The sequence below is a fragment of the Boleophthalmus pectinirostris genome, unplaced genomic scaffold (assembly GCF_026225935.1).
Source record: "Boleophthalmus pectinirostris isolate CB_2022bp ecotype Guang Dong unplaced genomic scaffold, ASM2622593v1 HiC_scaffold_1, whole genome shotgun sequence".
Lineage (NCBI taxonomy): Eukaryota > Metazoa > Chordata > Actinopteri > Gobiiformes > Gobiidae > Boleophthalmus > Boleophthalmus pectinirostris.
In genome coordinates, this window is record NW_026570970.1 from 28,427,791 (window position 1) to 28,448,401 (window position 20,611).

The 20,611-nt window shown below is 38.1% G+C and overlaps 1 protein-coding gene across 4 annotated transcripts in view; it reads left to right on the plus strand.

The window, feature by feature from the left end:
* pard3bb (par-3 family cell polarity regulator beta b) overlaps positions 1 to 20,611 on the plus strand; it is a 346,128-nt gene that overhangs the window by 105,326 nt on the left and 220,191 nt on the right. For all 4 annotated transcript variants that reach the window (XR_008632058.1, XM_055152785.1, XM_055152788.1 and 1 more), the window contains 3 exons: positions 6,749 to 6,940; positions 10,460 to 10,618; positions 14,393 to 14,522. Coding sequence is in view for 3 of the 4 variants with exons in the window: in XM_055152785.1 (XP_055008760.1) it covers positions 6,749 to 6,940; positions 10,460 to 10,618; positions 14,393 to 14,522 (481 nt within the window). In the remaining variant the exon portion in view is untranslated. The remainder of the gene's footprint in view (positions 1 to 6,748; positions 6,941 to 10,459; positions 10,619 to 14,392; positions 14,523 to 20,611) is intronic.

The window sequence follows — 20,611 nt, forward strand, 5'->3', positions numbered from 1 at the left end:
GAGGACACGATGACGTCAACCGCAGCGAGCGTGCTCTGTGTTTACGGAAGTTGTCCAAACATGGACACGAGCATTGAGCACCTGGAGATTTTAAAGTTCCTCTCGTACTGGAGCCAGAACATGAACAACTTACTTGTGGCGTTTTGTGGGACAGCGGCAGCAACGTCCGTTGAAAGAAACGTGTGGATGCAGAGACGTAGCAAAGAGTGGTGAGTGATGATGTGCTTCGCTTCAGTGACACGGAGTTCATTAACAATTTTCACCTACTTCAGCGCAGAATAGTGACGTTTGTGGCTTTTTGATAACGTGTAGGTTGGATGAATGCACTTTGGCCGTTCAGATTGAAGTCGCATGTCAAAAGATCAGATATGTATCGGTTTCAGGACCACATATCCAAGTGGAAAAATTGGATCTGTGTCGTTCAGACTGTCATTAAAAGATCAGAGACAGGTCACATAGGGGCCAAAAAATCGGATTTGGGTCACTTCAGGCTGCAGTCTGAACGCAGCCATAGTTGGGTTCAAAAGTTTTAGTTTAAGGTAGAATTAAGCTCATTTCTCAAAAAATTACATCTATAAAATGAGATAAAGAAAATGTTGGGATAAAGATCAAGATTTGACCCCTCAGTGTCTTTAACCTTAAACCTTATATTGTGATAGAAAAACTAAATCTGACAAAATTATGATACGCCTTTTCTAATTTTGCTAATACTCAAAACAATTACTCGGCTCTTCTTTTTGTGTTGACTGCGTTGCCAGATAAGATTGCATCCATCTTATACGATCTTGAATTTGCATATGTTCCTGATCCTTTTTTGCAAATTGTAGACAATTGCATTTCTTTTTTTAATTCCTATGATAGCCTGTAAATGTCTGCATCCTTTTTATACTTTGAATTTTTCTTCTTGCATCTAAGCCTTATCCTTATGATTATAATTAGTGTCAGTGGGTCTCCTAGGAAACCTGTGGACAAAAGACTGTAGTGGTCTGTGGCCATGGGTCTGTCTCCATTTTCATAATGTACCTCACCCCTCCATTACGCTGCTGTGTCCCTGCATGGGAGAACTCACCTATCAACCTTGTGTGTGTGTGTTATTACATCATTACATCATTACACCTCCCATAACATTTAAGGCTTTTCTGTTGTGTAGTTTTGTAAATGAACCCTTGGACAGTCTTATCCACAGCAGGAGGCTCAGCACACACATTTGTAGCTCAGACAGATGCACTTAAAGACATGCAGGTTCACAGCGTGTCTTATCCGAGGGTGTTTTTGACACATAAAACTACAACTAAACACTTACCGTAATTTCCAGACTATTTAGCGCACCTGAATATAAGCCACATCAACATAACTTTAACTAAATTTTAAAATTGTACATATATAGGCTGCACCTGACCATAAGCCGAAGATGTCCACGTCTTCAAGAACATTTTCAAGTCGGGGCCATCTGCTTTTATTGACTCTGAAAGCTTTTGTCATCTTCTTGCGTTGAATCAGTTCATCACGCTGCCGTCGCCAAAGTCTCACCATCGACTCACTGATGCCAAGCTCACGTGCAGCAGCTCTATTTCCTTCTTTGACAGCCAGATCAGTTGCCTTTAACTTAAAAGCTGCATCATATCTATTTCTTCGTGTGTTTTCCGTGAGGAGGGTGTGTGCATGAAGCGCAAAATAACTGTTCAAAACCCACGCTCATGTGTCCTGCAGAAAGAGCCGCTCTCCCGTCTGGTACACAGCCTGTAGTCTATGATCATGTCAGTGTCTCGTAGGATTTCAGCAGCTTTCAGGCTCTTTCGGGGGACAGGGCTAGTTGTGTCGATCAGGTATGAGTGGATGTCTGGCTACTGAAGTTTGAGTTTCTTCTTGTCATTTACAATTTAGCATCACAGCCTATTTTATCACACGCAGATAAACTGTTTGAGTGCGCTGCAACTTCATTTTAACCCTAGATCCATGTGTTACCCCCACAGACAGCAGCACTTTCTGCACTCAGGCTGTATGCGCATCTGCGGTGTTGCCAAACCATAGACCGTATATATGTATGGACAATGTGCCAAACAAATAATCTGTCCATATATTAGCCACATCGTTGTATAGGACGCAGGGTTCAAAGTGTGAGAAAAAAGTAGTATCTTATAGTTCGGAAATTATGGTAATCTACTTTTGTAGTGTTTTAATGGTATTAAATGGTATTATTATATCTATTGTTCCCAGTTCCTTTAGGGCAACATGTGTGCAAATGAGATATATTTGCAGCTTTGTAAGTAAAAACAGAGTTTGTGCTGCTCTGCAATTTCAAGTACCTGGTGACATCACACAAGACACCTGAACACCTGGCTGCAGAGTTTGAAGAGTGGATACTTGTTAGACCAATCACACTGACCCCTTCTCTCCTCTCTCTTCATGCTCCCTTTAGTCCTCCAGGTACTACCCAGTTTAGTAGCTCTACTTGAAATATGGTCGTAGGCAGAGTTTAGGTTTTCAGTCCCACTTTAAATATGACATTGTTGAATATTCAGTTAAAAGCAAACTCATTTTATTGCATTAAAAAGACTACTATCCAATCCATGCTTACTATTAAACCGTGAGTGATTTTTTAAAATGAAAATTAGAATGAAGAAAAAGTTGTTGTGGAAAGACAAGCAGAAATTAAATAAAATGCATCGCCAAGTAAAAAGAATCAGTCGTAATTGTACTTGCAAAATTAATCAAAAATATGCATTCAAAAATTACCAGAGGGGGTCAACCGATTTCCAGCTGAAAACCAGTGATTACGCCTTTTGAAAATTAAAATGAAAGTGAAATTTTGCAAACATCGCTCTTAATCTGTAAAACCCAATGCAGTCCGAGTTGGAGTAATTATTTGTTGAGTTAGCTTGCGTGCTGCTGTTTTTGAAGTTGTTCAGAAGGTCATGGATGCTCCTGGATTCTCCTATCAGGTGTGGACAGTCTGTTAGAGAGGAGGGGGAGTGCAGTTTTGTGCAGAGTAAAGAGTTTGTGTTGGATTAGCTCCTGTTAAACCTACAATCCCCACAGACAAACAGCGTCTAAACCGCACTCTGCTGACCTGCCCAGACTGCTACGCACAAAATACACACAAACTGTACACACAAATACACAGGGAGAGATTACGATGTGCAAGCATAGACCATAGACTGGCATGGCATAGGGGAGAGATTGCTTTATCACTGTTTAATTTCGATGCACTGCCTGAGAATGCAGTTTGAATAGAGGTTAAGGCTGAGCGATTTGGGAGAAATATCTAATTGCAGTTTTTACTGACAAGCTTTGCGATGGTGATTAGATTTGGTATTTATGTTTTAATTATAGGATCCTGTTCAAAGTTCACATTTTAAACACGTTCACAAGAATTGATAGAAAGACTGAAATATGAACTGACTAACTAATAAAAGAATATTTCAGAACGTGTTTGTGCAGATTTAAACTACAAGGTTAGCAGTTTTTAAAGCGGAATAAGACAGGATATTTGGTTGTCTGTGGAGGTAATTATGGTATTTAAAAAAACAAATATATATATTATAGTAGATAGAATAGTACTGTTTTCATTTTGATAAGCCGTGCAATATATAGATGTTTTTAGATTGTCTTAAATTGCAATGGCAAATTTATTTGGGATGATAGTTGCTCTGTTGGTAGAGCCACTGATCCGAAGGTTGACAGTTTGAATCCCGCTCTTGACATAAACATCATTGGTTGAGCAGTCGGATCTACTGACCCAGATGTTGGCGGCGTGATTTCAGCTCCCACAGATGAATGCTGTTGTTGTGTCCTTGGGTAAGACACTTAACCCACCTCGCCCCCAGTGTCTGCGCATAATGTTGTGTGGTTGTGTGTGAATGGGTGAGTGGTTCCTTGTTGTAAAGCGCTTTGAGTGCCTTGAAGGTGGAAAAGTGCGTTATAAAAAATGTGACCATTTACTATTGTGCTATTTATTTTTTTGATAATCTTTCAAAACACAGGACACCGAACTGCTGCAATGATTAATCAGAATAATTATAACTTAACTATTTACATTTAAAAAATTGTACCTAAATGACATTTTCTAACAAAGACCACAACATTTCTAATAAAACTGTTTAAAAGAATAAAGAATTTATAATTTACATCACTTTTCTTTCAATATAGAAAAATAGGTTAAAGGGACAGTCTGGAATTTTGGACATAGGATGTTACTTCCTAGTTAGCCAGAGTATTGGAGATGTTTGGAGACACTTTTTTAAATATTCCATCCAGTCCTTGTATTTGCAGAGATCGCTGGTGCTAGGCTAGTGCATGTCAATGGACATAGTTATCCTGCCACTGAAAACAGTCTTACCCACTCCACAAAGCATCCGAAACAAATCGTTTATCACATGAATTGTTGCATGTTGAGGGACTACTTTCTCAGCAGAGGAATTTTACTTTGCCAGTAAGATAGGTGCTAGGTGATATCAGTCCGCTGCTGTCAAGCTTTCTATCACAAAGTACAACTCGCTTCTGCTGCTCAGACATAAATCCTTCAAATGCAAGGTTGGTTTTACTTCTACAGTTATTCTATTGACGCAGACATTCAACTCGACAGTCTGATGTAATAATAGATTTGCCTCGGGTGCACAGTTTTTAGTGGCAGGCTAACTATGGCCATTGACATGCACTAGCCTAGCACCAGCGACCTCTGCAAATACAAGGACTGGATGGAATATTTAAAAAAGTGTCTCCACACGTCTCCAACACTCTGGTTCACTAGGAAATGAGGTTCTATGTCCAAAATTCCAGACTGTCCCTTTAATAAAGTGTTTAAAGCATCTCCATATACTGTATAAAACCTACACCAAACAATCTTGAATACATGATTTACATAATTTACATAACTAGGTCTATAAATATTTTTTCTTTTAACATTATGGTGATACTGGTCAAGCCACACTGCATATTTACATTTCTGCCATGAATATCAGAAACCATAATAAAATACATATAACCCACTCACAATTCTTGCTACCTTATTTTTTGTTCACACCTTTATCTAAGCAACCTCATATCCTCTCACTGCTGTATTTGTGTTGACAATAGCATACATCTCTGTTCCTTCACCATTTCTCTAATAGTACCTCTACATAGTCCATTTCTTTGTCTGCTCCCTCTCTCCGCTCTATACCTCCTGCTACTACATACTCTGCCCCTCTTCAATTACCTTGTGGAAATGTGCAGGTCATTTTATTGATATTGCTGCACTGAAAGAAGGGAAGAAAGGATTGGGAGAATAAAAGCATAGGGCCCAAATGGTGTTCTTTTTTTTCCTTCGTTTTTGTTCGTGGAAAATAGACAGTGACTGCAATTTTTCACTGAGAGAAATTTAGCTTGAAAAATGTTCCTTGTGATGGTTTGTCTCAAATGGAAAAGCTTTTAGTTGAGTCTGACCTGTTTCCTTACCCTTGGTTCACCTTCGTTTATCACATTTACGCCTATAAAACTTCCAGTCCTTCAACATTAACCAAAATTAAATCAACGTTAGGGTTAAAGAAGAATAACTAGTCTAATCTGCACTTTCTAATGCTATTTATGCTATTAAAGGTGCACTACGTAACGCATTTTTACTGTGAGCGGGGTTGTTTTTCTGCAGATCTGTCCTGTCACTTAGTCTAGGGCATCACTTGGCTGTGTACATGGAGATCAGCTTCTCTGTGGAGACATGCAGGTGGCGGAGCTTACATCAGAAAAGTTTCATAGTGCACCTTTAAGTCTCAACTTCATCTACAAGCAGTGGTGGAGTTAGCAATTTGGGGGCCCTAGACGAACCTGAGTTTGGAGTCCTCACTATAATGCACTGTTTTGTTGTTTTGTTTATTATATATTTTTTTTATATTTATTGTCTGTTCTTCTCCATTGTTCTTGAGACAGACACACATCTCAGTTTGAATTAGTGTGGATTGGAAATTTGTCTTATTAGTTAGGTAGCTTACTAGATAATCAGAGCTGAAAGTACTTTTATTTTTTACTACTACAGTTACATTTTTGTTTACATCCATTACATATGATAATGATTATGATTATGATTATGCTATGATTGTGTTCAAATCAGGTTCAAGCTGACTAGTCCATTCTAATGTGAAATGGGAGAATGCTTTGACAGTTAAAATAGATTTGAAAATCAGATACTTTTTTGATCATGTTTTCTTGTTTAAAAGTAAGAGCAATTTGAAGTAAACTACTCTTAATATGAGAGTAGTTTACTTCAACTTGCTCTGAGGCCTCAACCATTAGTGGGACTGAGGGCAAATGGTTGGGGGCCCCTCCAGGTTTGGGGGTCTAATGGTAGCGCCGCCTCTGTGTACAAGTTCCCTGTAGACAGTACCTTAATAATAGTTTCAAATGTATTATTACAAAATAATTGTGATTATATGTAATCTATATTGCAGGGTTATATTGAGCAAATCACAAAGGGTCTTTTTTGTATTTGTTTTTCATTTCACTGACGGCTATGTTCTCTGCAGCAATATATCATGTCTTCTTGGAGTCTTATTGTGTACATCTAATTATGCTAATCCTATAGTTCTGTATCTCCACAAAGATATTGTGAAATGCATATGATTCTTCCACTGGTTAATCAGGTTTCTCTCAAATGTTTATTCACCTGGACATGTTTAAATGGAAAAAAAAAAACTCCATATTGATTAACACAAATCTCAGTACATTTTTATCTGAAAAACGGTAACTGTTATTCTTGTTTACATTGTGTCCATAGAAAGAAGATGTGCCGCGTGGTCCTTACTACATTTCAGAGAGTGGGAAGGAGCAGCTGATGTTTGAGATTCCGCTGAATGATACAGGATCGGCCGGACTCGGTGTCAGCCTCAAAGGAAACAAGTCCAGAGAGACTGGAGAGGACCTGGGAATCTTTGTCAAGTCCATCATTCATGGAGGGGCCGCTTATAAGGTGAGAGTACTAAAACTGGAATTCAAGTCATCGCAACACTGTACAAGGGACTGGCAAAATATTTCTATTTCAAAAAGAGATAGTTTTGTTTCTAGGGATGTCGCAGTGTGAATTTTGTATTACATTTATTATGAAAAGTAACATCACAACTTTAAGATTATTCATGATTACTAACTAAACGTTGACTCTTTAATGCTCATTCATTCACGTTGTCTGCGGTTAAGTTACATTTAATTAGCCAGGCTGGTGCCACCTAGTGCCTTCGCTCAATTTCATTTCTCTCCAGAAACTAGGTCAGGAATCGGAACACACTGGACGGTTTTCAAGAAGCCTGGAAGTTGTAGATCGCCCAGCCAATCAGCGAAAAAGCTGAACCAACCCGAGTTGCGAAAGCAGACTGTATACGCTATCCTCCCTTGGACTTCCTTTGTCAAATACAAACTTTGCATTTTTTATTGCACCTTTAATTTGCAAGTTCACCTCGCAGAAACAACAATCATCGTTGACAGACATGTTCACTCTCTGCTTTGTTTGCTGTTGTGCTGGCAAGTACCCACCTACCGTCAAGCAAACAAATCCTAATGCTGCGATGTCAGACAGTTTCCACGAAGTGAAACCGGCTGATGAATCAGGCTAACATTTAATTGTCCTTGTATGGAAATTTGTCCTGTGTTTGACCCATCTCCAGATCTTGATCTATCTTGAGTTTTGTTCAGAAGCACCTTAGCTTGAGGATTTGACTTATTGTACATGTTTTGGGTTGAGAAACTGGAGTGGCCATAGTAAACACGTTTATCTAGTGTGTGACCAGCTTTATGAAATCAAACCCTTTGAATGTTATAATGAAAGTCAAGTATTCCCATGCAGTAGGGATACTGCATATACATGCGCCCTAAGAAACCAGGATACTCATATTCGTGTATACATGATCAAGTAGAGTATCCCCGTTTCTTGACATAATCTTAATTTTTGCGCTTGCACATTTGTAACTTAATGTATAGAAGTATATTAATTATTATATATTAATTATGTATATCGTATAGAACATAGTTCATGTTTTAGCTTTTCAACAATCAAACGTGTGCAGGTCATACGTGTGCAGATTGTACATGTGCAGGTTTAGCGCAGCTCTTTATTTTACAGTCATGTCATTCATGTATGGTCACTTTATTTATGTTTGCCACTTTATTTATGTCACTACTGTTGTGGCGAAAAGACTGGAAAGTGTTTGTCTTCTGGATGCATGCACACTCAACTTTATGTTGCAGTAACGGGGCACTGTTTATACATGCACCATGAAGAAACCAGGATACTCAAAAACCCTGATCATAACCGGAATACTGATGTACGCACTCATTGATACTGTGCAGCTGATGTTGTCATTATTCATTGCGGGTGTGATGCTAACTGTAGGGTCTGCTCTGTCTGAGGCTTTATTTGACTTTAATCTGTGCTTCATTTGAATGCAATCTGGCAACAGAGAATTGACTTAGCTGGAACTGCAACAGGAGATCTGGTCTAAAATTACCGTCACAAGCCAACAGATTTTCAGTTACTTACAGTCACCGTTTTGGTTGAAAATCAAACTAAACAGGACCACAAATGCTCGTATTGATCAGAGACTCCTGAAAATCTGTTGTTTAAAGAAATGTTTTAATTTGTTTTGTTTTATTTTTTTTTTGGCAGTGTTTGAGATACATGTAGAATACCCCCAGCGTGATGTCACTGCAAAATATCAATAACTCAACACAGTACACAATAATAAGTACTTTACAATCGATACATTCCAATCAGTAATTTCTTTTCTTTTTTATTTAGAGTGAATTTTAAAATATATATTCAAAATGAATTTCTTTGTATGCTCACATTTCTCCCACACAAACAGACAAGCACTCCTCACAAGACAGTTTTTTTTTTTTTTTTTTTTATAATCTTCCCCAAATCACAGTCTTCTTCATTCAACTTGCCTCCGACAGCTCCAGCACTTACCCCACACCTGTGCAGCTCTTTTAGTGGACCATTTCTGAAGTGGCACGCTGCGATTGAAACATGTTTTATTCTGTCAGGGAGTCATTTAGAAAACACTGTGCGGGCTAAGATGTTTTTGCCACTAACTTGTGACATAGCACAGCCTACAGCAATCTTTTTACCTTGAGGCCCCCCATGTTTGTACTGCAGACTTGCAAGGCCCTCCAGTACAAAACTACTGCCCCCACAAAAGCATCACATGAGGTTTAGATTCAGGTGCAGGTTATTTGTACATGCAAGTAGAATTGGTTTGTAGTTGGAGTTGGCTTGCACACATAAATTATATAAACAATAAACACAGACATAAAACCATAGTTAGTATCATCATAAAAACGATGATAAAATGATTTTGACTAGGGATGCACTGATCCAGCCTTTTCAGTTTGGCTGTCGATTTCGATACTATGGCTTTAAGCATCTACCGACACTAGGCTGAAAACAGCTTTTATTTCCTTAAAACAATAATAAAATAAAACAAAGTGATTTGTAGCTGTTCTCTCTCTCTCTCTGTAGCACTTAAGTCACAACAGAACAGCTTTGCAAAAATAAAAGTTCAAAAATTTAGACTTTCTAGGCAACTATGACCAGTCTTATCACATTGGTTTATACTGTATTTCCAACCAGGATATTGGCTGAACTGATTTTTGGAGGTTGATAACTAACGTTTATTTTCGAACTTGTTTCACAAATAAACCACACTGGACTTTAAACAAAACACAAGATGAGATTAGATGAGTCAGTCGGATTTTTTTTGGTGTGTTCACGGTGACTCTGAGCTTTCTTCAGTTGTGGCGTGTAGGGAGGGTGCTGTCTGGGACCGCTGGATTGTTGACGTGTTCGCAGTGACTCAGTTGTTCAGTTGTGGCTAAAAGTGGCATATTGCACTCGCTTTTTCGGTTCGTTCCTCTGTTTAATTCCTCGTCCGTGTGGAGTGATGAGTGTGGCTGCTGGTGTTTTTCGCTGCGAGGTCGCTGTCGTGCTGGGACACCCGAGTGGATTCATGTATAGGGCGCTCTGGATTGCGGGGCACGTGGTCGTTTTTTGATGGGGTTAGAGGCTTTTGAGTGTGCCCTATTCTGTGGAAAATATGGTGATCTAGGGAATTTTTAGTATCAGCGCTCATATTCAGTATCAGTATCAGTATCGGTATTAGTGTATCCCCAATTTTGACCTCATTCCCAGTCACTGTTGTGGGATTATTTCTTTTTAATTTCCACAATTCATATTTTGCTAACCTGTCAAAGCTCTTGGTATCTTGCAATCTCTAGTGGTTGAGGACCACTGGCCTAGAATATGTTTTTCAGACTATCGGGAGGGCTTATCCAAGTTTAGAAAGGATTAAAGCAGGTTTTTACCAGGTCTGTACTAAAGCAATATAAAATGTGACAAAACACTATGTACCGGCAGTGACCCCAGCACCACACTTTGAGAAGCACTGTTACATCTTACTAAACCGTTTCTTGTGTTTTCTCCTGTATTTGCTGTGAACAGGACGGCAGACTGCGTGTGAATGACCAGTTGGTGGCAGTTAACGGAGAATCGCTGATAGGACGCTCGAACCACGACGCCATGGAAACGCTTCGGCGGTCCATGTCTCAGGAGGGCAACGTCAGGGGGACCATTCAACTGGTGGTCCTTAGGGTGCTACTGGTACTAACACAAAACACACACACTTTCACTAGAGTTTGCTGAAGATAGCCTGTGAATAAGACTGTATTTATTCATTGTAGAGCTACAGCTGAGTTCTCTCTCATTTTCTTTCTTTCCATCTCTCTCCTGTTTTTTCTCTCTTTCTCTCCTCCTCCTCCCACCTTTTACCCCCTTCTGCTCTCTCCCTCTCTTTCTTCTCTCTACGCACATGGCTTGCTGTCACTTGTCCCCTTGTCTTTCTTTCATACTCTCTCTGTATCTCTCTATCTCTACCTTTATCCTCTCTATTCTTCTTGTCTCTCTCTCTGACCCTCTTTTTCTCCATTTACCCTTCCCCCCGTATGTGCACAACTGACTGTATATATCTCTCCCTCTTTCTTTGTTTCTTTCTATGCTCTGTCTCTGTATCTCTCTCTTCTCCCTTCTCCCTCTCCTCTCTCTATGTGCATGACTCTCTCCCCTTTGTTTTTTTTCTTTCTTTTATTCATAACATCTTTCTCTCTGTGTCTCTCCATCTTTTGTTCCCTCTCTTACTCACCCTCTCCTCCTTACCCCATTTTACTCTTTCTCTGTCCCCTCTCTCTCTCTTCTCTCCCTCCCTATCCCTCTCTCTCCTTTCCCCCTTCTCTCCCTGCTCCCCCTCTTTCCTCTCTCTCCCCCTCTATTTCTCTCTCCTCTCTCTAGCATGTGCACTCTATCTGCACTGTATCTCTGTATCTCTTTTCTTTATGTTGAAAAGGTGCTTTCTGTGGGCTCTGCTCTCAGCTCTTTTCACGCTGCTCTGTAGATTATTTGCACAAACCCTTGAGTGGACAAAGCCGGTGCTTGGCTGGAGTGTGAATGGCCTTTTGCATGTTCTGCCTGAAGTGAATGAAAAACACACTGTACGCCGCATTAGTGGAGCTCTTGTGTTTAATACTGGCTCTGTTTTTAGACTTAATGTTGCAGAAAGCTTCTCGGTGTGTGTGGAAACAGTCAAACAGGGCTCAGGTCTGGGAAAGTCCTGTATATATCTTAGGGACTTTCATGTCTATAATATTGTAACATTAGTCCAGATGGTAATTGATAGGCAGATCCTGAGGTAGCTGGTTATAATGGCTACCATGTTGTGAGCTAGTACTAGTTAGTTACAGTGCTGCTAGAATAACAAAATATTAACGAAAATAAACTAAAATAAACTCTCTGATCTGAATTGTCAATACGTAAACCCCAGCACCTGCAACCTATCAGAATTCCAGTGAGCTTCCACATGAGGCATGACCTATCCATACACTGAAATACACCCTGTATATTCAGTAGGGGTGAGACGTGACAGAATTTGCACAATACGAGACATGAGACTGAGAACGAGACAAGACAAGAGTTTGACATAATTCACAATGCAATGCAATTCATTTCACAGTTTTGACTTTGCAATCCACATGTGTAACTCACTCCCGCTTGTCCAAACTCAATGTTCCAAAACATGGAAAAAATATAGATATATACATATAATTTTTCTCATATGTGCGCAATCTTGAGACAATTTCATCTTGCGAGATCTTGTAGCATTAGATCTTATGTCATCCCTAATACTCAGATTAAGGCACTGGTGGTAAGACGACTCAGTTGTGATAGTAGATTTTAAAACCAGAAACAGCACAGGCTTCATATCCTACCTTCAATCAATGCATTTACAGGTACAATTAAGGTCTATTGCAAAAATGTCATCTGATTATGTTTATGATTATCAAGACAATCCCACCCATATATCAAAATATTTGTTTGAGTCAGTCAATATTGTCTACTTGGGAACTACTATAGGAACTCTGAAGACAAAATTTTTTTATTGAAGCTTGTAGCTTATGTTAATCATACCATCAAAAGAAGAAGCTCTCCTGATCTGTTCCCAGTTCTTCTTTCCTTATAGACATTTCTATTTTTGTCCTTTATGCACCATTTTAATGTAATCCATAATTGCTTATACAGTATTGGACCACATTATTGCTGCAGTGTATACTAATTGGTCCTGTAGATGTATTGGTGGAGCTGAGGCCATTGACTGTCAATAGGTTTGTGCTGAGTGCTGTTAGCGACTTCAAAGCGCTGCTTGTGCTGTAGCTTTGTCTTAAGAATAGAAGAGACCAGATAAAAACAGTGGATGAAGGCACATTGATAATGACTGTACCTTTTAAAAGCTTTTTTGGACTTAAGTATTGATGCTTTTAACATTACAAAAGTGGACCACTCTCGTCTCCCCTCTGATCTTTTCTCTTATGTCCCTCTCCTTATGCTACGCTCTAATCTACCACTTTTTCCATTTCCTTTCATTCATTGACCATTCAAAACACAGAGGAAAATTAGTCTATATTCAGTTCAGAACATCCATACACATGTACAGTAAAATGTAATGGTAAATATAGTGCTTTGAAAAGTGCGTATTATGTTGCTATGCGTACAGTTTAGTTTAAAGGTGCACTATGTCACGTTTCACATCGAGTACAAAGGTTATTGGTTTGCCTGGAATGTTCCATAGTATGACTTTAAACTGATTCACTTTGCATAGATTCAATTACATTATACATAAATACACTGAGAAACATGCATTGGTAAAGTGAGCAAGGTTGACCATTTAAGTTGACCTGATGGTGTCACCTGCTTGTCACCATGGAGATAGATAAGTTTAATGCCAAACTGTGGAACATTTCAGGCAAAGCAACAAGATCCATATAAAGAGGCAAGCAGGTATCAGACCCTCCACCTGAAGAGTGACATTGTGTGCTTTTATTATACACAATGAAACTAAAGGAATTAGATTTTCAGTTTTAAGACAGGATTATTTTGTGATTTAATGCAGTTATAAGTTCTTATATTAGGTATGAACGCACAACTTAAGAACTGGCTCACGCTAGCTTATTAAAATACATTATCATATAGTATGCCCAAGTCAATTATAGGCTATGATTAAAACTGTATTTAATGAAAAAGAAAGTTAATCAGCTATAGATTTTAACAAAGGTGAAGTATACGCATGTTAGAATAAATGGACTTACATTGTTACAGATATAACACAAATGTAGGAAAATGAAATTGAAACAAAGCTGCGTGAATAAGCTTTGATAAAAACAACATTTTCAAAGGGAAGAGTGTCGCATCTGTAATACAAATGAATGCAAATTATATTCAGTTATAAATAATAGACTTACAGTAAAAAGCGCAGCACCATTAGATTATCAGAGACATAAAAGGATGAGTTCTTGAGAGGATCCAAGTGTCGGGGTGAGTGTCAGTACCACACAGAAAGATACAAAGACTTAGAAAAAAAATCAAAATCAAACTGGTTTAACTGCAAGGGTCATGGGAAAGTTGTCTCCTATGCACCTATTTCTTCTCTACTCTTTCTTGTGTCAAAATAGAACTTGGATACCTTACAAATCTCTCAATCACTGAACTTGGGGCTTCCTATTTTGATGCAAACTAGAGAAGATTTGAATATGTGTGAATGAAGGCATGCTACATTAGAATATCAGGTATCGGCTATAATAAGAAAACCACAACAAACCAAAACAAGAGCTGATAAAAAGATAAATAAATACTGAATGAAATAATGCTGTGTAATATTTCAAAACAGGGTATAAAGTGATATGTATGTACTTTCTGGTTTATTTTATAACCAAAACACCTTACAAATCTCTCAGTTTCTGAACTTAGTGCTTCCTATTTTGATACAAACTAAAGATTTGAATGTGTGTCAGATCTAGTTCTGTCGTCTAATATAGTTTTTGTGTTGTGTAGGATCACAGTGGCGTGTCTCCAAACCGCTCCTTTGACAGTTCCTCGGGTCTGAGGATGAGTCCAGTGAACGGACAAACCAACGGCACCGTTCATCCTTCTATGGTCAACAATGTGCTCTATGCATCTCATGGTAAGTGGATCAGTATTTTACAATTTACAGTTTAGTGCAAAGGAAAAGCTTCTTTTAAAAAAAAAACTGGATGAATAGCTGCTTCTGTACAGTAACAGTAACTCACTTTCAAACATACTTTTTCTAACTCTACATTTGGAAAATACAAGCATTTTAAAACAGCCCTAAACTTTATTTTTAGCGCCCACATTTGCTGTTGGAGTGCCCTCTGCTTTCAGTAAATAGCACAAAAAATCATGAATTGGACAAAATCTAAACCAGTATTAGACCTAGGGTAATATTAAAGAAGCTAATATGGGCCTTTTACCCGGTATTTGCAATCAAATTTGAAATGTCAGTATTGTGGCAACGCTGCTACCGCAACACCTTCTCATCATCATCCTAGTGTAACAGATGCAGGCTCGTTCTGGCTCTGATTTTCGCTGACTCCACCTCCTCCCTCCAGTTGTTAGTTTGTCATGTATTATTTTTGCTTCTGAAACTGCATCAAAGGTGGGCACGTCGTTAGCTCCAGGTTTAAAAAAAGACACAACCAAGCCACTTTAGGAACTCTGAAAGACAAATGCTATATGAGATAAAACAAGCTAAAAACAACAGTGCACCACACAGATACTGAGCCTGTAATTAGAGACCTCCATGGCCGTATAGCTCCCTTTCATTTTACCCATGTTTGTGTTTAGCTCTCCTCTTTCTCTCTGCTTGCTTGTTATTACTGGGTTTTGGGCTGGTACGGAGTTATTTTAGGTTTGTTGCTTGATGTTACCAGCTGTTTCTCTGTCATCATCATTTGTTCACACTTTTAGGTGGTGTCCTAAACAGTAGTCCTTAGATCCTTACTCATTTCACTTATTGTACTAAAATTTTGTTATTTGGTGTCTCTTCCTGTATACATATCTGTCTGTCCCTTCTTCCGTCTTCCTTCTCACTTTTCCCTCTTTCTCTCTCTTCTTCCCCGTTTACCTTTTTCAATGACCACAATTATAGAATGCTTTTGCTTGGACTTTTATTTTAAAAGCATCACATGTCACATTGTTTGCTGCAAAAACCACAACTAACATTCAGTTTACTTGATGCCTGATGCTCTCCATTGTCTTCCTTCTGTCTGGAGTTCCTCTGCTTTGGCAAATATACATATTTGGCAGCTGTAGCGTTTGTCCCACTCTCCGTGGCTCTTGGGTTCATTTTTGGTAGAACCCCCATGGTGCTACGGTTTTTCTGTTTTCTACACAATCAGTATCGACATCGGCCATGAAGAAAAAAATGTCAATCTCATATTGACTGATATGTATATGTATATGTGAATCATTACACCTCTATTGGCCAGTACAGTGATCGGTGCAGTAGTTGTACACAAATCCTTCCGTACTGTGTTTATATGTCCATCTATTGCCACCTACATGCTAATCGACATATATTATTTTGCTTTATTTGGCATTGAAATATAAATTACAATGTACCGAGTGAGTTTGCCTGTTTTGAACCAGGAATACATTGCATCTAATGAGTCTCTACATATGTATGAATGCAGATCGGCCCTTTATCTCTGTGTATCTCGTTTCTGACTGGGTTTTTCTCACACTTCTCCCTCTGTGTGCACTTTGCGTGTTTGAGTTTTAGCTTCCCCTCGAGGGCCGTTCCAGTTGACGAGAGGAAGTTTTGTGGCTAGCTCCAGTTATTATGCAATCCACACATATTTTTGTTAGTCAAGCGCATTTACATTTGTTTTTATAGCACAAACAAACTCAAAATGTTGGTGCATTTTAATTACAAAGTTAGTTCCCCTCTTTTTGAAGTATATTTATGACTTTCAAGAATTTTCAGGAATAAAATGCAGTCTTCAAGTACCACACCTAAACTACTGTTTTTATACATTTTTATGAGCAATTTATGAGCAGTAAGGCAAATATTTTGGCAGTGTTTAACCTTTGATTTCCATATCATCATAATATAAATGCCTTTATGAAATGCTAACAAGCTGAAGTAATAGTATCTGTGATAGTAGTAGTAGTAGTAGTAGTAGTAGTAGTAGTAGTAGTAGTAGTACGTAGTAGTAGTAGTAGTAGTAGTAGTAGTAGTAGTAGTAGTAGTAGTAGTAGTAGTAGTAGTAGTAGTAGTAGCAGTAGTAGTAGTAGTAGTACTAGTAGTAGTAGTAGTAGTAGTAGTAGTAGTAGTAGTAGTAGTAGTAGTAGTAGTAGTAGTAGTACATGTAGTAGTAGTAGTAGTAGTAGTAGTAGTAGTAGTAGTAGTAGTAGTAGTAGTAGTAGTAGTAGTAGTACTAGTAGTAGTAGTAGTAGTAGTAGTAGTATACTAGTAGTAGTAGTAGTAGTAGTAAAGTAGTAGTACTAGTAGTAGTAGTAGTAGTAGTAGTAGTAGTAGTAGTAGTAGTAGTACTAGTAGTAGTAGTACTAGTAGTAGTAGTAGTAGTAGTAGTAGTAGTAGTAGTAGTAGTAGTAGTAGTAGTAGTAGTAGTAGTAGTAGTAGTAGTAGTACTAGTAGTAGTAGTAGTACTAGTAGTAGTAGTAGTAGTAGTAGTAGTAGTAGTAGTAGTAGTAGTAGTAGTAGTAGTAGTAGTAGTAGTAGTAGTAGTAGTAGTAGTAGTAGTAGTAGTAGTAGTAGTAGTAGTAGCAGTAGTAGTAGTAGTAGTAGTAGTAGTAGTAGTAGTAGTAGTAGTAGTAGTAGTAGTAGTAGTAGTAGTAGTACTAGTAGTAGTAGTAGTAGTAGTAGTAGTAGTAGTACTAGTAGTAGTAGTAGTAGTAGTAGCAGTAGCAGTAGTAGTAGTAGCAGTAGTAGCAGCAGTAGCAGTAGTAGCAGTAGTAGTGTTGTTGTGTTGTTTATTCATAGTCGTAGGTGCAACTTTGATTTAAACAAACAACAACAACAACAACAAAAATGAGAGTACGTATTTGAAACTGAGTATGTATTCAGAACTGAAGAAGCAGCTTGGATGAGCTGCGAAACGTATTCGACCAAACAAAATTTTTGTCCAGTCGACAAACTGATTTCTCTCCTTTGCTACGTATTTGAAAATAAGTGATTTTACAAAAGCACGGCACGTATATACAAACTATATACAGCTGTTTAAAAAACATACAAAACATTGCTCTTCTATTTTTTGAATATGATTTGGACAGAAGTCATCAAAATGGGGCCCCATAACAAGAAAAAGTCATATTGAATTGAATACATTGACTGAAATGTATAAAAATCTGAGAAAAAAAAAACTTCTGAAAACTAAAAATGTTAGTTGGCATCAAACTATTGCCAAAACTCCCTTAAGCTGTATTATAAGGTCTGAGCAGATCTAAATGTGAATTGACACCTGACTGATTTTGAGCTCATAACTCGAGGCAGTGAGTCTGAATTATTCCTGGAATGTAGCTCTCATCGACACAAGGTTAAAGGATTAACGTCTCCAAGTGAAAACAAAAGACCGGAGCAGATGAAAGCAGGTTTGGGGCCAGTGGCTCAGGAGGGAAAGTGCGGTCTGTACACTGCAGAAAAGAACATCTATTGTTAAAAGGGCCTGAATTAAGAATTTTTTTTTTTTTGTATTTTTTGCTATAATTTGTTCAGATTTTGCTGTAGATATTTGGACTAAAGATGTAAGAAATGTTCACTTGAATTGTCATAGGTCAATTCAAGTAAAACAAAAACCAAAAATCGCAAAAAATTAAAATGAACTTATAATTGCTATATTTTGATTACTGATATTCTGAATTTAAGACTTTACTCATGGTGTTTGCTATGTGCTAAAACGTGCATGTCTTGTTTTGAGGTTCAAAATTGCACAAAAACTTAAAGGACTTTTAAAAAATAGAATAAAGTGCACAACTATTGCCCTTGTTTGGGAGATTAGAAATGTTGTTTTTTTCAACTGTTTTTGCAGGCTTTTTGACAGTTTTGCTACTATAGACAGTATACTTCACGTCCTAATTTTGCTTATCTTTCCAATTTCATTATTATTTTTTACATGATGTATTCCCCACCTCTATGTTCTGGTATAAATCCTATAATTTTGCAGTATTGAAGTTGTATTCCTTTGTATGTTATTGTAGTGAACTTGCATTGATCTATCATCCACACTGCCAATGCCTCCTCCACTTGAAAAGAGTCAAGACCAACACATTTGTTTGTGCACTCGGAGGAGGGAGAGTGTGTTTTTGACAGTCGGCCTGATTAAGGTGCCGCTGCGGAGGTTTAGTGGAAAAAAAGAAATGCAGGAAGCACAAGATAACATGATTTATGGGAGATGTGCAGCCAGAGATAAATGACAGCCACAATATCAGATTTCAGGAAGAGGAAGTAGAAAGCAGGTGATTAGTCAGGCGCAGTCACACACCAAAGCTGCTATGAAAAATGTTTGGCTTTCAGAGTAGCATCGTGAAAGGTGAAGGAAGTGTAAATGTGGAGGAAGTAGGGTTTAAAGGTGAACCATGGAACTTTTCTGGTGGAGAGTTGCGCGCTTTAACAGTGTGTTCAGACTGTTCAGACTGTTCAGACTGTGGCGTCAAGGGCGTCAAGATCTATGCTGGGTGCACATCTAGTTGCTCCAGTGTTTCGACTGTGACTTTCAAATGTCTTTAAGCGCTCGTGGCATGTTTCAGTGTCAGCACCAGAGTTGATCAAATTGGAACTTTTTCCAAAATTTCCATCAACATATTATGTATTTATCCAATTAGAGGCGTAAGATCTGTAACCATAGTTATATGCACTATAACCAGTGCTGCCTCACTGTGGCATCTGGTATTCCCAACTACTCCCATCCACTGTCTAACCAGGAGCACCCTGCTGAGCTTTCGAGATCTGACTAGATCAGGTCTTTGATAAGCAAGTAGTGTGGCCGTATTGACAGGTTCCTCCTCATGACTAAAGCGGTACTAAACTGGTACTAAACTGGTACTAAACTTGTACTAAACTAGTACTAGTTTAGTACCAGTTTAGTAGTAAACTGGTACTAAACTAGTACTAAACTTGGACTAAACTACTACTAAACTGGTACTAAACTACTACTAAACTGGTACTAAACTACTACTAAACTGGTACTAAACTGGTACTAAACTACTACTAAACTGGTACTAAACTGGTACTAAACTACTACTAAACTGGTACTAAACTACTACTAAACTGCTACTAAACTACTACTAAACTGGTACTAAACTGGTACTAAACTACTACTAAACTGGTACTAAACTACTACTAAACTGGTACTAAACTGGTACTAAACTACTACTAAACTGGTACTAAACTACTACTAAACTGGTACTAAACTGGTACTTAAACTAAACTACTACTACTAAACTGGTACTAAACTACTACTAAACTACTAGGTACTAAACTGGTACTAAAACTACTACTAAACTACTACTAACTGGTACTAAACTACTACTAAACTGGTACTACTAACTAAACTACTACTAAACTGGTACTAAACTACTACTAAACTGGTACTAAACTGGTACTAAACTACTACTAAACTGGTACTAAACTACTACTAAACTGGTACTAAACTGGTACTAAACTACTACTAAACTGGTACTAAACTGGTACTAAACTAGTACTAAACTGGTACTAAACTACTACTAAACTGGTACTAAACTGGTACTAAACTGGTACTAAACTACTACTAAACTGGTACTAAACTGGTACTAAACTACTACTAAACTGGTACTAAACTGGTACTAAACTACTACTAAACTGGTACTAAACTGGTACTAAACTACTACTAAACTGGTACTAAACTGCTACTAAACTGGTACTAAACTGGTACTAAACTACTACTAAACTGGTACTAAACTGGTACTAAACTACTACTAAACTAAACTGGTACTAAACTACTGTACTAAACTGGTACTAAACTACTACTAAACTGGTACTAAACTACTACTAAACTGGTACTAAACTAGTACTAAACTGGTACTAAACTACTACTAAACTGGTACTAAACTAGTACTAAACTGGTACTAAACTACTACTAAACTGGTACTAAACTACTACTAAACTGGTACTAAACTAGTACTAAACTGGTACTAAACTACTACTAAACTGGTACTAAACTGGTACTAAACCCGGACTTAATCGGGACTCAACCG